This window comes from Jaculus jaculus, chromosome 18 (genome assembly GCF_020740685.1).
Source record: "Jaculus jaculus isolate mJacJac1 chromosome 18, mJacJac1.mat.Y.cur, whole genome shotgun sequence".
NCBI lineage: Eukaryota > Metazoa > Chordata > Mammalia > Rodentia > Dipodidae > Jaculus > Jaculus jaculus.
The window spans coordinates 10452489-10476055 of record NC_059119.1 but is presented as its reverse complement, the minus strand read 5'-3'; the positions used below and the strand labels follow the sequence as shown (position 1 = coordinate 10476055).

The following is a 23567-nucleotide window of genomic DNA, read 5'->3' as shown; positions in this document are numbered from 1 at the left end:
AGACAAAACAAAAAAGATACCCTCCCAAAACAGATAACACTGACTTTCCCTACACAGTATTAAAATATAGGATACTAGCCGGGCGTGGTGGCACATGCCTTTAATCCCAGCACTTGGGAGGCAGAGGTAGGAGGATCGCAGTGAGTTCGAGGCCACCCTGAGACACCATAGTGAATTCCAGGTCAGCCTGGGCTAGAGTGAGACCCTACCTTGAAAAAACAAAAACAAAAACAAAAAAAAAAAAGAAAAACAAAAACAAACAAAATGAAAATACAGTTGAAAGGCCAGAGAGATGGCTCAGCACTTAAAGGCTCTTGCTTTCAAAGCCTGATGACCCTGGTTCCATTCCCTAGTACCCATACAAAGCCAGATGCCCAAAGTGGTACATGCATCTGTAGTTCAATTGCAGTGGCAAAGGGATCTGGTCCTTTTCTCATTCTCTCTCTCCTCTCCCCTCATTTGCTTACAAATAAATTTTTAAAAATTGAAATGGTACATTTTAAACAAGTACTAAGAGAAAACAAGGGCTAGAAGTGGTGGCACAAGCCTATAATCCCAACTATATATATAGGAGGCTGAGGCAGGAGGATCATGATTTAAAGGCATGGGCTATGTATTGAAGACCCACCTGTCCCCCAATTAAAATAACTAAATAGATAGATAAAATTAAAAAAAAAAAACAAAAACCAGCAGCTGTACTCCTTTGATGGCGGTCGAAAAGCAAACTTCCAATGGCCAGAATGATAGGGAGTAGCACAAATCTAATACCAGAAATCAGGAAGTTATAGCAGGAGGATCACTTGAGCTCAAGAGTTAAAGATCATCTTGGCCAGATTAGCAGGAATCATTCTCAAAATTAAGTAAATAAAAATGGAATGAGGGCTGGAGAGATGGCTCAATGTTTAAGGCACTTGCCTGCAAAGCCTAATGACCTGGGTTCTATTCCCCAGTACCTAGGTAAAGCCAGATTCATAAAGTGGCATATGCATCTGAAGTTCATTTGCAGAAGGCCCTGCCTACACACAGAGTCTACTTGGGACAAAAATTTCCAAAAATGTTCATTGGCAAAGGTAAGAAAATACACTCTCAGGTGCTGAAGAGATGGCTTAGCTGTTAAGGTGCTTGCCTGCAAAGCCAAAGGGCCCAGGTTCAATTCCCCACCACCCACATAAAGCTAGATGCACAAGGTGGTACATGTGTCTGGAGTTTGTGTGCAATGGCTAGAGGCCCTGGCAAAACCATTCTCTCTTTCTCCTTCCTCTCCATAAATAAATAAACAAAAATAAAATAATTTTTAAAAAATTAAAAAAGAAAGAAAAGACACTCTGGTTGGGTGTGGTGGGATATGCCTTTAATCCCAGCACTAGGGAGGTAGAGGATTGCCATGAGTTTAAGGACAGCCTGGGACTACATACTGAATTCCAGGTCAACCTGGGCTAGAGTGAGATCCTGCGGGTTGGGTGGCGGGGAGGGAGAAAAGACAGTCTGTTACTTTGAAAGAGAAAATTCAAAATGTACTACACTTTTTGTTTGTTTGTTTTCGAGGTAGAGTCTCCCTTTAACCCAGGCTCACGTGGCACTCACTCTGTAGTTCCAGGCTGGCCTCAAACTCACAGTAACCCTCCTACCTTTCCCTCCTGAGTGCTGACTTCTTTTTTTGAGATACGGTCTGCCCAGGGTGGCCTGGGAGTCAGTCTTGACAGAAAGATCTTTCCTGCAAAGTCTAGCTGTTATTAGAGTGAAAAGTCGGGCATTGTGAGAGGGAAAAAATCAATAGGAATATTATAGGGGCTGGTAATGTAGCTAAGTAATAGAACACAGGCTTAGTTAGAATGAGCAAGACTGTCCCTAATGCCTCCAACACAGTGTTTCCTTAAAACCTTATCTTCCATACTTAGTTGGTGGTTAATGAACAATTTACCAAACATAACAGCTGAATGTCAAAGTAATACAAAACCGATTTGATTACTTTTCGTTGAGGGTACATCTTCGGTCTGTCGGATGACCATTGTATGACTTTAGACTCTCGGTGAGCTCCGAGTACAATCGGTCGGCCATTGGGAGAGGGATGCCTTCCCACAGCATGATGAGCACCACTATCACAGCTGTCTGGCAGTGGTGGCCTGGACGCTCCCGGACTAAACAAACAACTTTTTCCTCCTTACTGCTTCTTCTTATAACCTGAAAAAGCAGAATGCATTCATCTGTGCAAAACAAGCATCCTATATTTGAAGGCCATCAACATAACATTTTATTGACATAGGGTTTTCTGGACCCCAGGATGGCCTCCAAGTCACTACATAGCTGAGCATGACGTTAAACTTCTCATCTTCCTGCCTCTGCCTCCCAAACGTGTGCACTATTATGCCTGCCCTGCAGTGTGGGAGATAAACTTACAGCTGCATGCATGTGAGGCAAGCACTCTGCCAACTAAGCTACACCCCCAGGCCTATGTCTGCCTTTGAGGTGGCATTGCAAGTAGAATCATTCAGAAACATTTTTAAATAAAATTTTATTATTTACTTGAGAGAGACATGGAGAGAGAGAGAATGAGAATGGGCATTCCAGGGCCTCTGGCTACTGCAAACGAACACCAGTTGTTTGTGCCACTTTGTACATCTGGCTTTTTTTATGTGGGTATTGAGCAACTGAACCCTAGCCAGCAGGCTATGTAAGCAAGCAACTTTGACCACTGAACTATCTCCATAATCCCTTTCAGAAACTATTTATTTATTTTTATTTTTTGGTTTTTCAAGATAGGTAGTGTGGTGGTTTGATTCAGGTGTCCCCCATAAACTTAGGTGTTCTGAATGCTAGGTTCCCAGCTGATGGAGATTTGGGAATTAATGCCTCCTGGAGGGAGTGTATTGTTGGGGGCGGGCTTATGGGCTTTATAGCCAGTTTCCCCATGCCAGTGTTTGGCACACCCTCCTGTTGCTGTGGTCCATCTTATATTGGCCAGGGGGTGATGTCCACCCTCTGCTCATGCCATCGTTTTCCCCTGCCATCGTGGAACTTCCCCTCGAGCCTGTAAGCCAAATAAACCTCTTTTTCCCAGAAGCTGCTCTTGGTTGGGTGATTTCTACCAGCAATGCGAACCGGACTGCAACAGGTAGCATCTTACTCTAGCCCAGGCTGACCTGGAATTCACGATGTAGTCTCAGGGTGGCCTTGAACTTTTGGCGGTCCTCCTACCTCTGCCTCCCCAGTGTTGAGATTAAAGGTGTGAGCCACCACACCTGGTTTATTTTTATTTATGTATTTATTTTGGTCTTTTTGAAGTAGGGGCTCACTCTAGCCCAGGCTGACCTGGAACTCACTCTGTAGTTACATTCTGGCCTCAAACTTACAGCAGTCTTTCTTCCTCTGCCTCCCAAATGCTGGGACTAACGGTGTGCACTACTACACCTGGCAGAAAATTATTTGTTTTTTGTTTTTCAAGGGAGGTGTCTTACTCTAGCTCAGGCTGACCTGGATGGAATTCACTAGGTAGTCTCAGGGTGGCTTTGAACTCTTAGTAATCCTCCTACCTCTGCCTCCCAAGTGCTGGGATTAAAGGCATGCATCACCATGCCCAGCTTGGAAACTTTTATTAATTTTTTTTATTTTTTTTTTTATTTTGTATGTATGTATGATGTGTGTGAAATGCTGGTGCTTGTGTGCCATGGTGTGCTTGAAAAGGTCAGAAGACAACCCAGTGTTGGTCCTCGAGTCTACCTCATTTGAGGCAGATCTCTGTTCATTACCGCCAGGGTGGCTCACCTGAGAGGTTCGGGAATCTCTGGCATGACCACCCTTCTTGCTCCAGGTACACAGGCACTACAGACACCCTACACGGGTTCTGGGGATGGGAACTGGGATCGAAGCACTACACACCTTAGGGTTTCAATTCCCCCTGCTACTGCCATCAGGAGAGGCTGGAAAAGAAGTTACTAGACCCTGCTGTGTCAAAGACGCAACATCACTCCTCCCACTAACATGTCCCAAATAAGATAACTGCTTCCTGAAAAGATCTAAAGGGAGGGATAGCAGACAAAAAAAAGAGTCAAATCTCTGCCAAAGGCTGCTAATTTTGTGGGAGTATAACTGAGCACATGACAAGAAAACATGTCAAGAAAAGAAAAAAAAAAAACAGGGCTGGAGAGATGGCTTAGCTACAAAGCCGAAGTACCCAGGGGTTTGATTCCCTAGGACACAAGAGTGGCCCATGCATCAGGAATTCATTTCCAGTGGCTGGAAGCCCTGGTGTGCCCATTCTCTTTCTCTCTCTCTTAAAATAAATAAAATTTTTTATAAAATAAAGGAAACAATATTGACAGTGAAGGCAAAACAACATACAAATGACTTGAAAAATCATGCTGTCCATTTAGTATTTTAGGTCTTTTGTGTATCACCACAAAATGAAGTAAACCAGGATGGAGAAATAGCTCAGTGGTTAAGGCAGTTACCTGCAAAGCCAAAGGATGCAGGTTTGATTCCCCAATACCCACTTAAAGCCAGATGCACAAGGTGGCACATGCCAATAGAGTTCGTTTATAGTGGCTACCCATTCTCTCTCTCTCTTTTTCTCTTAAATATATACGTGTGTGTGTGTGTGTGTGTGTGTGTGTGTGTGTGTATTTAAAGTAAACCTCTTCCTAAAGAAAAGGAGGTAAAGATAGCTAATAAAAATAGTGCAGGGCAGCCAGTCATGGTGGTGCATGCCTTTAATCCCAGCACTCAGGAGGTAGAAGTACGAGGATTGCCATGAGTTCAAAGCAATCCTGAGACTTCATAGTGAATTAATTCCAGGTCCTGGACTAGAGTGAAACCCTACTTCGAAAAAAAAAAAAGTTTATTAGTTGAACATGATTAAACCTCACTTCCTTTTCAACCAACAAATAGAAACTAATTAAACTAGTGTTGCTGAAAATAATTGGTTTGTCATATCCTAAAATTCTGTAGGACAAAGAAGGATCCTTTTGAGCTGGGCGTGGTGGTCCACACCTTTAATCCCAGCCCTTGGGAGGCAGAGGTAGAAGGATCACCATGAGTTCGAGGCCACCCTGAGACTACAGAGTGAATTCCAGATCAGCTTGAGCTACAGTGAGAACCTACCTTGAAAATCCAAAAAAAAAAAAGATCCTTTTAATTATTTTTTTTTATGAGTGTGCATGTGGTGGATGCACACCTGTATGCAGACATCCCCCTCTGTGAAGCACAGAAGCCATGGGAGTAGGTTACTTGTCCTCTATCACTCTTCCTTCCATTTCCCAAACCTAACCTCTCAATGGACCTGGAGCGTGCTCCCATTTCAACTAGACTATTTTACAAGTGAGTTTCTAGTAATCCCCCTGTCTCCGTATCCCTGGGTGCCAGGGGTGAAGGCACACAAGACTGCCCTCAGCTTTTTCATGAAGTGCTCAAGATTAAACTCAGGTTCCCAAGCTTGTTGTATAGGAAGCGCTCTTGCCCACTGAGCTATCTCCCCAGCCTCCGGTTTTCGTTTTTTAAGGCAGGGATCTCTAGATATCACTCTGTAGACAAGGATGGCCTCAAACTCCGGTTAATGCTCCTACTTCAGCCTCCCCAAGCTCTGGGATTACAGGTACCAGCCAGTAATAGCTCCATTCCCCCCCCCCCCAAGGTAGAGTTTCACTGTAGTCCAGGCTGACCTGGAATTCACTATATAGTCTCAGGGTGGCCTTGAACTCATGGTGCTCCTCCTACCTCTGTCTCCCAAGGGCTGGGGTTAAAGGCATGCACCACCACACCCAGCTTGAATACTTTTAACTATGTTGTTTCTGAATGTGGATTGCAATTAATGTACAGAAATACTATGTCAAGTTACAACTCCAAATTATTCCTTTTGGAAGTCTTACTGAGCTACCACATTCTTTGAGTCAACATACATTTCAGTGATGATGACATGTTGAGCTATTGCTGGAGCTGGGATTACATTCTCTCTCTCCCTGAAGTTTGCCCCCCCCCCACCCCCAGGTAGAGTCTAGCTGTAGCTCAGGCTGATCTGGAATTCACTACGTAGTCTCAGGGTAGTCTCGAACTCATAGTGATCCTCCTACCTCTGCCTCCCAAGTGCTGGGATTAAAGGTGGGCACCACCATGCCCAGTTCCCCTGAAGTTTGGGGAGCTGGAGTCTCACCATGTGCACCAGGAAGATCTTAACCTTAAAGCAACCTTCCAGCACCTTCCTCTCTAGTGCTGGGTTTACAAGCATGTTCCACAAACAACTACCAGCGTGTTTTTTTTTTTTTTGTTTTTTGTTTTTCAAGATAGGGTCTAGCACTAGTCCAGGCTGACCTGGAATTCACTATTGTAGACTCCAGGTGCCCTCTAACTCACTGAGATCCTTCTACCTCTGCTGGGATTAAAGGCATGAGCACCATGCCCAGGTTTTGTTTTTTCCTTTTCATTTTTATGGAGAAGTGATCTTACTGTGTTATTCAAAGTGGATTAAAAACACACTGGGATCAAATGGTCCTCCTGTCTTAGCCTCTGGAATGTCTAGATCTACAGGTTTGTGTCAGCAGACTTAGTTAACAAAGATTTCAAATGGGGCTGGAGAGATGGCTTGGTGGTTAAGGTGTTTTGCCTATGAAGCCAAAGGACCCAAGTTTGATTCCCCAGGACCCACCTAAGTCAGATGCACAAGGTGGTGCTGGGATTAAAGCTGTGTACCACCACACCCAGCTAAGGATTATTTTTGTATTTCAGAAAAGTGACTTATTATCATATCATATACTGAAATGCTGTATACTGTTGTTGTTTTTGTGGGGATTTCTTGGGGGAGGGGTTTCAAAGTAGGGTCTTTAGCTCAAGATGACCTGGAATTCACTCTGTCGTCCCAGGGTGACCTTGAACTCATGAAGATTCTCCTACCTCTGCTTCCCAAGTGCTGGGATTAAAGGCATGTGCCACCACACCCAGCTTAGATATTATATTTTTCAAAGTTGGTAATCGTTTTCTGAGTATTCCCTTTATAACGATAGGTAAATTGTGCTTATGTTTTATAAATTTTATTACTGATATGATGAATATCAATATCAATACTGATATATCAATATATCAAAAATGAATATCAATATATCAAAATCAACAGTGTTCATGCATTACATTGTATTACATTAAAGACTACAAATAGAAGCATAAATTTAGGGTACTGGCTAACGCTTATAACTGCAGAACCGGGGAGGCTGAGGCAGTTTGGCTGTAATGGGGCCAGCCTTGGGCACTAGAGAGATGGTTTCTTCCTCAAGCATGAGGTACTGAGGGTGTTTAAAAAGCCAGAAATGGGGCTGGAGAAATGGCTTAGTGGTTAAAGTGCTTTCCTGCAAAAAACTAGGGACCCAGGTTTGATTCCCCAGAACCCATGTAAGCCAGATGCACATGGTGGCACATCCGTCTGGAGTTTATTTGCAGTGGCTGGAGGCCCTGGTGTGCCCATTCTCTCATAATCATAACTAAGTAAATTAAAAACATTTCAAGGTAAAAGGCAGAAGTGGCCAAGCCTGTCTGTTATCCCGATAGTCAGGATCGCTGGGGCTCACTATGCGGCCAGTTTAACTGAGAAATAACATGAGGGCTGCACAGATGGCTTAGTGGTTAAGGTGCTTGCCTGCAAAGCCAAGACCCAGATTCAATTCCCTAGTTCCACGTGAAACAGATGCAAAAGGTAAAACAAACAAAAAAATAAAACAAAACAAAAAAAAGAAGTAAAACAAGGGCTGGAAAGATGGCTTAGTGGTTAAATGCTTGCCTGTGAAGCCTAAGGACCATGGTTTGGGGCTCGATTCCCCAGGACCCACGTAAAACAGATAAACAAGGTGGCGCTTGCAGCTGGAGTTTGTTTGCAGTGGCTGGAGGCCCTGGCGTGCACATTCTATCTCTGTCTTTTGCTCTCAAATAAATAAAAATAAAAAATAAATTAAAAAAAAAACAAAACTGTGGCCTCTGGAACAGGGTTCACTGAGTAAAAGTGCTTGCTGCCAAACATAATGACCTGCATTCAAATTCCCAAAACACACATAAAGTTTGATGAGGTGGAAGGAAGGTAAGGACTGAAACCAGAGGTTGCCCCTAACCTTCACATGTGCACTGTGTCAAGTGCAAGCCCGTACTCATATACACATATATTTTTTTAAGTTAAAAAACAATAAGAGGGGCTGGAGAGATGGCTTAGTGGTTAAGCGCTTGCCTGTGAAGCCTAAGGACCCTGGTTCGAGGTTCGATTCTCCAGGACCCATGTTAGCCAGATGCACAAGGGGGCGAATGCATCTGGAGTTGGTTTGCAGTGGCTGGACGCCCTGGGGTGCCCATATTCTCTCTCTCTCTCTCTCTCTGTCACTCTCAAATAAATTTAAAAAAAAAACAAACAATAAGAGGGCTGGAGTGATGGCTCAGTCTTTAAGGCACTTGCTTGCAATATTGCCTGAAGGTGTGGGTTCAATTCCCCAGTACCCACATAAAGCTAGATGCTGCACAAAGTGGTGCATGCATCTGGAGTTTATTGGCACCATTTATTTACAAGAGGCATGGTGCCTCTCTTTCTCTCTGTATACAAACAAATATTTTTTAAAAGAACAATAAAGAAAAACTATGGTCTCCATCCAGGAGGGATGCCTGTAAGTGACCTTGTAGCCCTAACAAGCACCCTGCTCAAGTGTCCCTGAATTCCCAACTCAGAAGATTGGGTAACATAATATTTATTCAAAGCTTCTGAGTTTTGAAATTAATCTCCCCTGCAGCAAGAGGTCATTCATACAGATTTTATCAAAAAAATTTTTTTTCTTTTTTAAAAAATTTTTATTAGCATTTTCCATGATTATAAAAAAAATCCCATGGTAATTCCCTTCCCCCCCAACACTTTCCCCTTTGAAATTCCATTCTCCATCATATTACTTCCCCATCACAATCATTGTACTTACATATATTCAATATCAACCTATTAAGTACCCTCCTCCCTTCCTTTCTCTTCCCTTTATGTCTCCTTTTTAACTTACTGGCAAAAAAATTTTTTAGAAGCCAAATTACAACTTACCAAGGATACATTAAGGACCCACACTACCTATGGAAAAAATTATCATCTCTGGCTCTGGCCTCTTTATTAGCTAGTGCACACTCACCGGATTCCATTCCCACCTCAATTCAATCTTTACCTTGAAATACAGTTTCTCTATGTTCCCCAGGCTGCCATCTAGCTCATGGGTTGCTGTGGGTCTCTGGCCTGGACTACCCATGCTCAACTTCAATCAATTCTGTTTGATATTTCCCACCTCAGAAGCTATGATTTTTGTTTTGTTTTGAGGTAGGGTGTCACTCACTCTGTAGTCCTAGGTTGGCCTTAAACTCACAGTGATCCTCCTCCCTCTGCCTCCAGATGGCTGGGGTTAAAGGCGTGCACCACCATGCCTGGCCATGATGATCTTTGTTTGTTTGTTTTGATTTTTGAGGTAGGGTCTCACTCCGGGTCAGGCTGACCCAGAATTCACTATGTAGTCTCAGGGTGTTGGTCCTCCTACCTCTGCCATCCTAGTGCTGGAATTAAAGGAATGCACCCCCATGCCCAGCTCTGATGATCTACCTTCTTTTTTTAAAATAACTATATTTTTTTAAATTTACAAGCAGAGAGAAATGAGAAAGAGAGGGAGAGAATGTGTGTGCCAGGCCTCTAGCCACTACAAATGAACTCAACATGCCTGTACCACCTTGTGCATTTGGCTTTACACAGGTACTAGGGAAAAGAATCTGGGTCCTTAGGCTTTGTAGGCAAGTGCCTTAACCACTAAGCCATTTCTCCAGCCTATCTTTGTACTTTTCCTTCTTTTTTTTTTTTTAAGGTAGAGCCTTGCTCTAGCCCAGGCTGACCTGGAATTCACTATGTAGTAGTCTCAGGGTGGCCTTGAACTCACTGCAATCTTCCTACTTCTACCCCCAAGTACTGGGATTAAAGGTGTGTGCCTTCATGCCCTGCTGATGGTCTATCTTAATGGGAAAATTCTAGAAGGATTTACATTTAGGGAAAGAACATTAGACTACCATCAGGAAAGAAAGAAAAAAATTGGAGTTACTATATATTTTTGAAAATACTCACAATTCAAATTTGGAAAGGGGACTATAAGCTTATTATTATTATTATTATTATTATTATTATTATTATTATTATATAGCTAAGATTCACAAGGTAAAGTGGCCAAGATTAAAGGTGTCCATGGGAAAGGTAGTGAAATGAGTACTGGATCAGAACTTTGAAACGATCTGCCAGGACATAAAGGCCTGGATTTTTTGTTTAAAATATAAAAACAATGTGCTTAAACACATGCTGGCTGTGGTGGCCACTAGGGAGTCTGAAGTAGAAGCATTGTCTCAAGGCCAGACTAGCTACAAATTGAGTTCCAGGTCAACCCGGACGATAATGAGATCCTGCCTTGTCATCTCCCTGTGGCAGTGGCTTTTAAAACTTTCTTTTATTTTTACAAATATTTAACTATCGATTTTTTTTTTTTTGGTTAGCATACAGAAAAATTATTTTTCGTTTGTCCTGTTTTGTTTTGAGATTAAGATTTCATGTGGCCTAGGATATTCCTCCAGCCTCCTCACTCCTCAGTACTGGGGTTTTAAGTCTATGCCCACACATCTGGCTTTACGACAAGCTAGAGCTCCAATCCAGGGCTTCCTGCGTCCTAGGCAAATGCAATACCTGCTGAGCCGCATCCTTAGCTGCACCTTTTTGTCAGTCAGGGTGTCTCATAGCCCTGTGTTGATGAGGAATTTGGGCATCTTCTGCCTCCCAAACACTATGATTATAGGCTGGAGATCTGACTCAAGGCACTGCACATGCTAGACAAGCATTCTATCAACTACACTATCTATCCCCAGCCAGAGAAGTGACAATTCCTCTACTCCATTTGTTGTTTTCAATTCAGGGTCTCAGTCTCACCCAGGCTGACCTTGAGCTCAATCCAAAGCCCAGTCAAACTTGGCAGTCCTAACTCAGCCTCCTGAGTGCTGGTATTACAAGTGTGAACGGCCACACCCAGTTTAGTCCACATTTTTGCAAGACAAATTCCCTTATTTATTTCATATGTGAAATAAATCCATTTTCAAAAATTATAAGGTAGAAATACTTACCCACTTAGCGACTGGACATCCCTGAGAGCTTTTTGCTTCTTTTCCCGTGTACACTATTTTTTCTATTCTTACTGCCTTTCCCTTTTGGCCATACCTAAGCATAAAACACAGCAAGAGGGTTGACCAGTGTGAATCTCAGTCTGCACGTGGAACCTTTAACTTACCCTAATGGTAATGACAGAGCATCCCTCATTGCGTGCTTTTGCTAAGCCTTGGCTCTAGTGTGACGGCAACTTTTAGTTTCTCTAGTTCTGTTGATCTATACTTAAGGATAACTAGCAACATCCTGGCTTCTTTAAAACAAGTACAGGAAAGGTAGACTTAAGTTGTGGTGGTGGTCACTTGAATGACTTAAGCATCTTACTATTATAGAAATGTCCCCATTCCTAAACTCATCAGGCAGCCTTGCTTTTTGATGGGTTTAGTTGAGTGCCCCAATTCTCCTATAATGAAGACTTCTGAGGACCCCCGTACACTCCTTTCTGAGACATGGAAAACATCCCTCTCACACTCCTGAAGCTTGCCCACACACCTCCTGTTTGTTTGTCTCCAGAGATTAGTTCTCTGCATTGTCTCGTGCACAGGGGAAGGTTTAGCAGGGAAGCCATCTCCTCACCTATTCTCCATGAGCTCCCTGACAGCGGCAACACTGGGTCCTGCCCCCAGGTGTGTGTAATATGGGCCTTTGTCTTTTTGTGTGCCTCGATCTGTGGAAGGAACAAGATGGTTAGACCCAACGTTCTGAAAAGTGACACTGGGGCATGGAGGAGCTGCCTTGCTTTCTGTTTAACTTCAAAATCATGGATCTCAACAATACTTTGGTCAGTTTTGATATGGTGAAAGTCAAGAACAAGAGGCCCTAAAACTAAACTTGTTCATGTTGCCTTCTTCCTGCTCCTCATTCTTCCAAGAATCAGGGGAATTTCTGTTGTTGTGGTGGTAGTTTTTTGAGCTCGAGTCTCACTCTGGCCCAGGCTGACCTGGAACTCATGGTGCTTCTCCTATCCCTGCCTTTCAAGTGCTGGGATTAAAGGTGTACGCCACCTAGCCCTCTCCCGGCTGATAGAAACATCTTTAAGTGGGCCATATTTATTCTCTCAACTCATACTTTTTGTCTACTTATCGGTTTATTTTTGTTTTAATGCTTACTTAGTTGAGAAGTGGGGAGGGCAAGGTACAGAAGGAAGCAGGTGAGAGAGAATGGGTGCACCAGCGTCTCTAGCACTTTAATCCAACTCCAGATGCACACACCACCTTGTGCATCTGGCTTACACGGGTCCTGGGGAATCGAACCTGGGTCCTTAGCCTTTACAGGCAAGCACCTTAGCCACTAAGCCATCTCTCCCACCCAGTTTGTCTGTTTTTGAAGCAGATTCATATGCCCAAGGCTGGTATACTGTCTCTGTAGCTGAGGACAGTTTTAACTTTTTTTTCTTTCTCTTTTTTTCTGTTTGGACAAGCTCTTACTATGTAGCTCTGGCTGGCTTAGAACTTTCTAGGTAAATGAGGCTGGGCTGGAACCTGAGATAATCCACCAAGTTCGATTCCCCTTACCCACTTAAATACAGATGCACAAGGTGGAGCACGCATGTGGAGTTCATTTGTAGTGACTAAAGGCCCTGGTGTTCCCATTCTCTGAAGTGAATAGTTTCAAGGCTAAACATGTATCCTGCTATAAATGTATATAATTATGCATTTACAACATAAAAGTATAAAAAATTTTCTGTAATGTTGAACGACAACCATAACGCCGTAGTAAGTTACAGGAATTTCTGTAGCAAAATACAATAGTTACGAAAACAAGACTTTAAAGCATGTAAGAAATGAAAATTTTGTTAAGTTAAAAAGGCCAGTTATAGAGAGGCTTACTGGGAAAAACACTTGCTTGCAAAACCAAAAACCCCAGGTTTGACTCCCCAGGGCCCATATAAGCCAGATGTACAAGGTGGCACGTACATCTGGAGTTTGTTTGCAATGGCTGGAAGCCTTGGTACATCCATTTTCTCTCTGATTCTTAAATAAAAATAAAAAGGTTTCCTTTAAAAAAAAAAAAAAAAGAACAAGAAGAAAGAAAAGGTCAATTAAGCAGGTGGGGCGGTAACTCAGTGGGCAGACTGCTTGCCAAGCAAGATCAAGTGCTGGGTTTGATCAACAACACAGTCTAAACCAGTTACGGTGTTACAGGTTTGTAATCTCAGTACTGGAGAGGTAGAGACAGGAAGACTATAAATTTCCAGTTGGCTACATAGTGAGTTTGAGGCCACCATGGGTTAGAAAATTTGCTCTCTCTCAAGAAAAAAAAAAAAAGACTAGAGCCAAGAGCCAAGTATGATGGCACACGTCTTTAATCCCAGCACTTGGGAGGCAGAAGTAGGAGGATCACCATGAGTTTGAGGCCACCTGAGACTACATAGTGAATTACAGGTCAGCCTGGCTAGAGGGAGTCCCTACTTAAAAAAAATTTTTTTAATCACTTTTTTCCCACTTTTTATTTATTTATATTTTGGTTTTTCAAGGTAGAGTCTCACTCTAGCCCAGGCTGATCTGGAATGCACTATGTAGCCTTAGGGTAGCCTTGAACTCATGGTGACCCTCCTACTTCTGCCTCCCAACTACTATGGTTAAAGGCACTCGGGTGGCAGAGGTAGGAGAGTCACCGTGAGTTCGAGGCCACCCTAAGACTACTGAGTCTAAAATAAATAAATAGACTGTTAAAAAATAAAAATAAAAACCAAAAAAAAATAACCATATAAAAAATAAGTAAAAAATTTAAAAAAAAATGATAACCATGCCACTAGAACGAAGCATGTGGGAAAGCTATATTCCCTCAGAAATATATTTGTCCTTTTTTAAAAATTAAATTAACTAATTATTTATTTTTGGTTTTTCGAGGTAGGGTTTCACTCTAACCCAGGCTGAACTGGAATTTACTATGTAGTCTCAGGGTGGCCTCCAACTCTCAGCACTCCTCTTACCTCTGCCTCCTGAGTGCTGGATTAAAGGTGTGCACCACCACACCCGGGTTTTTTTTTTTGTTGTTGTTATTTTAGTTTTTGAGACAGAGCTTTACTCTATAGGCAATATTGTCTTTGAACCCATGGTGACCCTCCTGCCTCAGCTTCCTGGATGGTGGGACAACAGGTATGAGGAATCATGCTTGGCTCTGCATTTGCAATATAGACAGCAAGCTCCACCTTTGCTGAGATATTGAATATAAGACATCCAGGGAATGGGGCAGAACGAGGCTTGAAGGAAGAGCTTTGGAACAGAGCCATCATCATGACGGTTATTCTTACTGCACTTTCTTTCTGTGGCCAGGAACCGCTGGTGCTCCCACTCAGAGGCCGTCACTCATGCAGACTGCAGGCTCCGCCCCAGAAGCTTGCCAGTGCTACATGCATACGTAGTATTTCATTCTTTTCCTTTTGTTGTTAAAAACTAGAATGCAATATGTGGATCCTAGCTCCAGATGATTGGGCTTCTGCATGAGAATGAAAATACTTAGAAGCAGAGGCCAGTAAGTTAAAAAGGAGACATAAAGGAAAGAGAAAGGAAGGGAGGAGGGTACTTAATAGGTTGATACTGTATATATGTACGTACAATGATTGTGATGGGGAGGTAATATGATGGAGAATGGAATTTCAAAGGGGAAAGTGGGGGGTGGGGAGGGAGGGAATTACCATGGGATTTTTTTTTATAATCATGGAAAATGCTAATAAAAATTTTAAAAATTAAAAAAAAAGAAAATAAATAAAGGAAGTCTCAGAAAAAAAAAAATAGAATGCAGGGCCAGAGAGATGGCTTAGTGGCTAAGGCCCTGGCATACCCATTCATTCTCATTTTCTCTCTCTCTCTAAAATAAGTGAATACGGCTGGGTGTGGTGGCGCACGCCTTTAATCCTAGCACTTGGGAGGCAGAGGTAGGAGGATCACCGTGAGTTCAAGGCCACCCTGAGACTATAGAGTTAATTCCAGGTCAGCCTGGACCAGAGTAAGACCCTACCACGAAAAACCAAAAAAAAACAAAAACAAAAACAAAACATTTCACATAAAATAAATGAATACAAAAAAAATAATAAAAAAAAATAGATTGCAGCATTCATGAGACCAAGATCCACTACTGGAAGAAGCAACTCAGGAAACAGGCAGAAAAGAATGTGGAACGGAGGGCTGGAGAGATGGCTTAGTGGTTAAGAAACATGCCTGAGAAGCCTAAGGACCCAGGTTCGATTCTCCAGATCCCACATAAGCCAGATGCACATGGTGGTGCATGCGTCTGGAGTTTGCTCGCAATGGCTAGAGACCCTGGTGTGCCCACTCTCTCTCTCCTCCACCTCTTTCTCTGTCTCTAATAAATAAATAGAATTTAAAAATATTTTTTAAAAAAGAATATGGAAATGAAAATTAACAACTTCACAGAGATTCTGAAAATCCACGGACTCCCGGTGAGAGCCCAATAAAGACTGTTTATGCTTTAAAAAAAAACAAAACAAAGAAAAAAGAAACATGGTGAAGGTTGGAGAAATGGGTCAGCTGTTAAGGTGCTTGCCTGCAGAGCCTAACAGCCATGCTAAATAAATGAATAAATAAGTAAATATAAAATGAAGCAGAGGTAGGAAGATCTCTGTGACTTCAAGGCCAGCCTGAGTCTACAGGATGAGGATAGTGCTGGGATTAAAGGCGTGCACCACCATGCCTGGTTGTCAACAAAATTTTAATTTACTCAGGTACTTGTATGAAACTGGACCTTAGTGACTAATCAGAATCAGTACAGGAATCAAATTAAATTTCAAATGTTGAGCAAATTTCCTATAAGGAATGCCTGACCAGCTTTACCATAGCAGATTGTCTCAGGTCAGTGCTTGTTTTAGTTTTTTTTTTTTTTTTTTTTTTTTTTTTGGTTTTTCGAGGTAGGGTCTCACTCTGGTCCAGGCTGACCTGGAATTCACTATGTAGCCTCAGGATGGCCTCGAACTCACGGCGATCCTCCTACCTCTGCCTCCCGAGTGCTGGGATTAAAGGCATACGCCACCACGCCCGGCCATTGTTTTGGTTTTTTAAGGCAGGGTTTCACTCTGGCACAGGTCATAGTCTCAGGGTGGCCTTGAACTCATGTCCATCCACCTACCTGTGCCTCCCAAGGGCTGAGATTAAAGGCGTGTGCCACCAAACCCGGGCTCCACGCCCAGCTCAGGTCAGAACTTTTAACATGCAGAAAAAGTAGTCTTTAATTTTTGTTGTGTGAGACAGACTCACCCTATGTAGCCCAGATAGTTTCAAAATCACAGCAATCCTCCTGCCTCAGCATCTCAAGTCCTGGTATTAGAGGTGTGTACCACCCCCATGGCTTAATTTGTACTTTTTTTTTTCTCAGGTAGGGTCTCACTTTAGCCCAGGCTGACTTGGAATTCACTATACAGTCTCAGGGTGGCCTCGAACTCACTGCCATCCTCTTACCTCTGCCTCTGAGTGCTGGGTTAAAGGCATGTGCTACCACGCCTGGCTCCATTTGTACTTTTGTTGAGATAGGAAATCAGTATTTGCAGTACAAGTTTGTTATAACACTTTAAAAGTCAAAATGAATCACAAATTTTTGCAAAATTATGGAATATCTTAAAGTATCAGACAGCCTTTCTAGTGCAAAATACTGTATCACACTAGATAATAAAAAAGAAATGACTCCACACATTTGAGTAGAATGTGAACTGCAGATATTAGATTTCTTTATCTCAGCCTCCACAATGCTAGGGTTAAGGCATGTGCCACCGTGCCCCATAGGCAGATATTGTACATGTGCCTTACTTACTTGTTCCTTATACATGTTCTGTCTCGAGTGGGGGCGGTGGGGAGGGAGGAAACCTCAGGAAACCCTTACAGTTTGGAATTCTTTTGGATATAGAAAGAAGAAACAAACTGCAATGTAATTAAGGGAATTAATTCATTCTTATGCTATGACCAGAACCAACTTCACACATTTGGCCTTAAGCAAAATGGGTCTTGCCGTAGCCCAGGATGACCTGGAATTCACGCTGTAGTCTCGGTGGCCTTGAACTCATGGGTCCTACCTCTGCGCCACCACGCCCAGCTTGGACCTCATTGTTCACTTGAAAGAACTTTAGCTGGTTTTCTTTCTTTCTTTCTTTTAAAAGAATTTATTTTTATTTATTTATTTGAAGATAGGGAAAGAGGCAGAGAGAGACAGAATGGGCATGCCAGGACTTCCAGCCACTGCAAATGAACTCCAGGCACATGGACCCCCTTGTGCATCTGGTTTACATGGGTCCTGGGGAATCAAACTGGGATCCTTTGGCTTTACAGGCAAATGGCTTGACCACGAAGCCATCTCCCCAGCCCTTTAAGCTGGTTTTTTAATTTATGAGTTGGAATTTTCCTTTTTCTAAGCAAAATGAATGATAAAACACACACACACACAAAAAAAAAAAAAATGGGCACAGAATTACTGAGTCTATCTTAGCTAAAATAGAAAGGAGGTCAAAAATCCCACCCCACAGTAGGAGAGGCGTGTGCACTTGACAAGGTGGCAGTGTCTGCGGGGAAAGGGGACATCCACACATACACTCACCAAGACAGTCACAGGGGGGGATTTCAGAATCCTGTGTTGCAGCCACCAGGTTCTTTGCAGGGCGAGTAAGGAAGTTCATGGCATAATCATTAAAGTCTTTCTGCGCCTTCTCTGAGACAGACAGTTCTGATGTCGACACAGCTGATGAGCAGCCTTCCTCTTCACTTTTGGAAGATACCACCGTGATTCCACCTGAACTTACTACACTGACATTCCTAAGAACAGATGCTGGGACTGGTAAGGGTGTTTCAGGAGGGACTCCAGGCGAGGCTGGTGAGCTGTGATGCGCAGGGTACTCTTCTGCATCTGGCAGGACCGGCGCTTGGTCACTGGTGGCAATCCCAGTAGCACACTGAATGGGTGGAGAGGAGGCCTGGGGCACAGGCTCAGCTTTCTGACTGGCAGTCACTGAAGACCGTACCTGAGAAGGATCGGTGTTATCCGTAAGCACCTGCCCAGGGGATTCTGTTGGGACTTGATGTATTGGGATCGAATCCAAAGGTTCACCCTTCATTTTTTCCTGTGCTAATTCATGGTGTCTCTTGAATTTTATCTGACTGAGTGGAGGAAACAATTTTCTCTGTTGTAAGGTTGTACTGCGTTGAGTTAGTGGTTTTAATACTTTGGCAAAAGGAGGAACTTTTCCAAACAGAAAAGGAAAACAATGTGGACCAAATTGACCAAATCTTTGAAATTTGGCTGCAATCCAAATGTCATGTAGCTTGCTATAGTGATGTGACAGCTCTTCTTGCTTCTCCCGACCACTTTCTTGACAGCTGAGGGCTTTGGATTTCTTCCTCTGCCCATCTCGAGACGGGGTTGATTTGGCCTTTTTCCGGGCGGTGTCCTTCGGCCTTGCCAGATTATTTTCTACGCTAGGTTTCTGTTGTGTTACACCTTTCTCGGGACTGTGTTTTTGCTGTATGTTATGTGTGACAAGGCTGGTTGGTGTGCTTTTGACATTCTTGTCATCCATTTCTGTTTGATTGCATTTAATCATTGATGCAAGCTGTGTCAACTGTGTTGCGACATCCTCTTCAATTTGACTGTAGGGGACATCCTGGCATGACTGATCATTCTCTGAATTCAGATTTTGACTGCTATCTTCTAGCTGGTTGCAATATTCTGGGGTATTACTTGTTTGTGACAAATTATGTGAATTCCTTGGACAATCACCAAGAGGTCCTTTACCTCCAGCCATGCTTTTACCACTCTCAGTTTTAGATGAATTGGGTTTGGACATCAAAAGCGATGCTGAGTTTTTCACTTTCAAATGCTGGTGTGGTTTTTTAGATGCTTGGTGAGTAGCTGAACTCTGTGACTTGGATGTGGTTTTCTGGCCATTGAACACCACATTGCTGTGAGGAATTTGTTTTTCCAAAGATGGACACTGTGTAAGATTCTGTGTGTCTCCTTGTTGTAAGTTTGGGTCCTGGAGGTCTTTTCTCACAGAATTAAGGATAGCTTTGCAACTGTTAAGCAAACTAGCTGTTCTCTGATCTGTCTCCTCACCCTTCTCGGACTTGGACGGTGAGGAATTCTCTGACGGAGCTTCTGAGAGCTGAGTCAGAGCTTCTATGGCCACCACCTGCTCCAGCGTCAGTCTCCTGTCCTTCATCAGGGACAAAAGGCTTGGCTGGACTGGAGACCCATCTCTTGTCTCTTTGCTTGGCGTATTCTCGGGGGGCCTGGGTTGAGCACCTTCGCAGTGAGCACCAGGATGATTTCTGGGATTTGCAGGCTCCTCGCTAGCTCTGCACTTCAAGGCCGACTTCTGGAAGGCCAAGACGTTACCTCTTGCCTTCAGAGGTTCACAATTCGCGCCAGAAGCAACAGAGCTCATGGCATTTTTATGGTTCGAGGTGTCCCTCAGGAATTTGTAGGTATGATTTCCCAGTGCCTTGCCAAATTCTTCAAAATTGAATTTATTGAATGACAGGTTTGTTTCCGGCGGTAAGCAGTGTGCATTTTTGAGGCCGTTTCTTACAGAGTGTGCCAGCACGGTGGGGGGCCTGCAGTGCTTCCTGTCGTCCTCGGATGCTGTGGCTCGCTCAGCTTCTGTCACATCTGCAATGGCGTCTCCTTTCACTTGAGCTGGGGCGTGTGATTTCTTGCTTGGGGTCCACCTTTCCACCTCTATACCTGTCATGCTGTCTTCATTTTTAGTTACATTTTCAGGAGGACATGCATTCAAATCCAATCTTTGTTCTTCCCCATCACCACATCTACTGTATTCCATGGATCCTGACTTGGGGCCATTTACTGGTTTGTTGTTATAATCTGCCTGTAACATAAAATAAGAGATTACCAGTATGGTTACTTAAGCAGCTAAAGAGGGGCAATAGAACATCATGATTCATTCATTTATTCATGCAGACAGGGCTTGCCTACATAGACCAAGCTGGACTTGAACGTGCTTCAAACCTAGTGCCTCATCATCTATGCTGGAATTAAAGGGGTGAACTTGTCAGCCAGGCCCATACAGGCAGCCAGAGGCGCACAGAAAGAAGCTGCCAACAAAAATAAAATGTGGGCCAGCTGTGATGGTGCACGCCTTTAAACCCAGTACTCACCTGGGAGGCACAGGTAGGACTGTCATGGGTTCGAGGCCAACCAGAGACTACATAGTAAATTCCAGGTCAGCTAGGACTAAAGTGAAACCCTACCTTGAAAAACAAAAATAAATAAATAAATAAAATATGCCAGGCATGGTTGCACACACCTTTAATCTCAGCACTTGGGAGGCAGAGGTAGGAGGATGGCTGTGAGTTGGAGGTCACCCCTAGACTACATGGTGAATTCCAGCTCAGCTTGGGCTAGCGTGAAACACTACCTCAAAAAAAAAAAAAAAAAAAAAAAAAAAAAAAAAAAAAAAGAAAGAAAATCAGAAAATAACATGGTTTCATAGACTGAACACAAAATAATTTTATTTTTTGAGGTAGGGTCTTGCTCTAATCCAGAATGGCCTGGCTTTCACTCTGTAGTTGCAAGGTGACCTCAAACTCATGGTCACTTTCCTACCTCAGCCTCCCAACTACTGAGATTAAAGGTGTGTGCCGCCATGCCTGGCAATAATTTCTTTCTTTCTTTGTTTTGTTTTTTCAAGGTAGGGTCTCACTCTAGTCCAGGCTGACCTGGAATTCACTATGTAGTCTCAAATTGGCCTCAAACTCACGGCAATCCACCTACTTCTGCCTCCCAAGTGCTGGCCTTAAAGGTGTGCACCACCACTCCTGGCAAGAATTTCTTTTTTAAACCTGTGAATTTTTCTTTTTGTAATTTTTATATATTTATTAGAGAGAGAGAGATACAGGCAGGAGGGGGGCGGCGGGGAGAATGGGCATGCCAAGGCCTCCAGCTACTGCAAATGAACTCCAGACACATGCACGACCTTCTGCATCTGGTTTACATGGGTCCTGAGGAATCGAACCAAGATCCTTTAGGTTTTCAGGCAAGCGCCTTAACCGCTAAGCCATCTCTCCAGCCACAAAACCTATGAATTTATCTATTGTACATCTCTCTAGAGTGTTGCTACATAGCCTTTTTGTGGCTGATTTTTGAACCATTTTGCCACTGCCACCCACTAAAATGACAGCTGAGGAAAGTGAAACTAACTAGACCTTTGAGAACACCAGATCCTGACAAGACCAAACCTCAGCAGATGGTCTACATTTGGACACTAATTATGAGGCATTTCCTACAAGGTCACTTGGTATTTCAGATTTATTTGCAAAATTGCTTCAAACAAATCATCTGGGGAAAGAGCAATTGTAGGTGTGAAAAGTAAGATTAAAAACAGTAAACAAGGGCTAGAAAAATAGCTTAGCGGTTAAGTGCTTGCCTGTGAAGCCTAAGGCCTCCGGTTCAAGGCTCGATTCCCCAGTAACCATGTTAGCCAGATGCACAAGGGGGCACACGCGTCTGGAGTTTGTTTGCAGTGGTTGGAGACCCTGGCTCATCTATTCTCTCTCTTCTCTCTCTCCTTGCCTCATTCTCTCCGTGACACTCTCAAATAAATAAAAATAAACCAAAAAGAAAAACAATAATAAAAAAACAATGAGAGGGAAACCAGAGGCTGGGGATATGTATTAGTTCTTCCTGGTAGTGTTTGCCTTGCATTTGGTAGACCCTAGGTCCAATCTTTGGCAGTTAAATACAAAAAAAAAAAAAAAAAAAAAAAAAAACACCAGAAATTGAGCTAGTAAATGAGTGAAATTGATGCTACAAACTAGATGTGTATGTCTAGATAGCATAGAGGCCCTGGTGCATCCATTCTCTCTCTCTGTCTGTTGCTCTCAAATAAATAAATATTAAAAACAAAACAAAGAAAAACAGATAGATAAGCTGCACCTGGTGGCGCACGCCTTTAATCCCAGCACTTGGGAGGTAGAGGTAGGAGGATTGCAGTGAGTTCGAGGCCACCCTGAGACTATATAGTGAATTCCAGGCCAGCGTGGGCTAGAGTGAGACCCTGCCTGGGGGGGGGGAGAGGCAGATAGATAGAAACACTTGGTAAAACTATCATGATCACCATGAGTTCAAGACCACTTGAGACTACACAGTGAACTCCAGGTCAGCCTCAGCTACAGCAAGACCCTACCTTGAAAAACTAAAAACTAGGGCTGGAGAGATGGCTCAGTGGTTAAGGCGCTTGCCTGCAGTACCTAAGGAACCAGGCTTAATTCCCCAGGACCCACGTAAAGCCAGATGCACAAGGTGACTCCTGTGCCTAGAGTTTGTTTGCAGCCACTGTAAATGAACTCCAGACACATGTGCCCTCTTGCGCATCTGGCTAACTTAGCTCCTGGGGAATCAAATTCGGGTCCTTTGGCTTTGCAGCAAACACCTTAACAGCTAAGCCATCCCTCCAACCCAATAACAATATTAAAAAAAAAAAAACACAAAAAACAGGGGCTGGAGATATGGCTGAACCGTTAATGCACTTGCCTGCAAAGGCTAAGGACTCAAGTTCGATTTCCCAGTACCTGCAAAAAGCCAGATACAAGGTGGTGCATGTGTCTGGAGCATGTCTGTATTAGCTGGAGGCCCTAGCATACCCAGTCTCTCCCTTTCTCTCTCTCTCTCTTTATAATAAATAAAAAAGAAATAAATAATGGCTGAGAATGGTGGCACACACCTTAGGCAAAGGTAGGAAGATCGCTATGAGTTCAAGGCAATCCTAAAACTACATAGTGAATTCCAGTCCAGCATGAGCTCTTAGAGTGAGACCCCACCTTGAAAAAAAAACCCAAAAGAAGAAAGAAATGAAAACACTAGATGAACAAGATGCAGCATGCTGCACAATGGACTTCTCCCAAACATAAAGAAACAAGCTGATAAAACAACATGAGTTGTAAAAATTGTCCAGTGACAGGACAAATCAGAGTGAGACCTTACATTGAAAAACCAAAAATAAATAAATAAAAATAAGAAGCTGGGCATGGTGGCACACACTACAATTCCAGCACTTGGAGGGCAGAGGTAGGAGGGTTGGGAAGAGTTTGAGGTCATCTTGAGACTACAGAGTGAATTCTAGGTCACCCTGGGCTAGAGGGAGAACCTACCTCGAATAAATAAATAAATAAAGCACCAGTAATTGAAGAATCAAAATCTGGTGGTAATCTCAGATTACAAGGATTTGGGAGGCTAAGGCAGGGGCATGATGAGCTCAGAATAGTGAGACCTTTTCTAATTAAAAACAATACAAGCTGCGTATGGTTGTGAACACCTCTAATCCCAGCAGAGGAAGTAGATATAGCAGGCTGGCCAGCCCGGGAATACAGAGTGAGTTTCAGGTCAATCCAGACTAGAGTAAGACCCTACCTCATAAAAGACATACATGTGTATGGACACACAT

The 23567-nt window shown here is 43.2% G+C and overlaps 1 protein-coding gene across 2 annotated transcripts in view; it reads right to left on the bottom strand.

The window, feature by feature from the left end:
* Nucleotides 1-23567, bottom strand: part of Tet1 (tet methylcytosine dioxygenase 1) — an 88863-nt gene that overhangs the window by 18265 nt on the left and 47031 nt on the right. For both annotated transcript variants that reach the window (XM_045137286.1, XM_045137287.1), the window contains 4 exons: nucleotides 17711-19994; nucleotides 11744-11834; nucleotides 11128-11221; nucleotides 1970-2181 (listed from right to left, as the gene is read on the bottom strand). In XM_045137286.1, coding sequence (XP_044993221.1) covers nucleotides 1970-2181; nucleotides 11128-11221; nucleotides 11744-11834; nucleotides 17711-19994 — 2681 coding nt within the window. The remainder of the gene's footprint in view (nucleotides 1-1969; nucleotides 2182-11127; nucleotides 11222-11743; nucleotides 11835-17710; nucleotides 19995-23567) is intronic.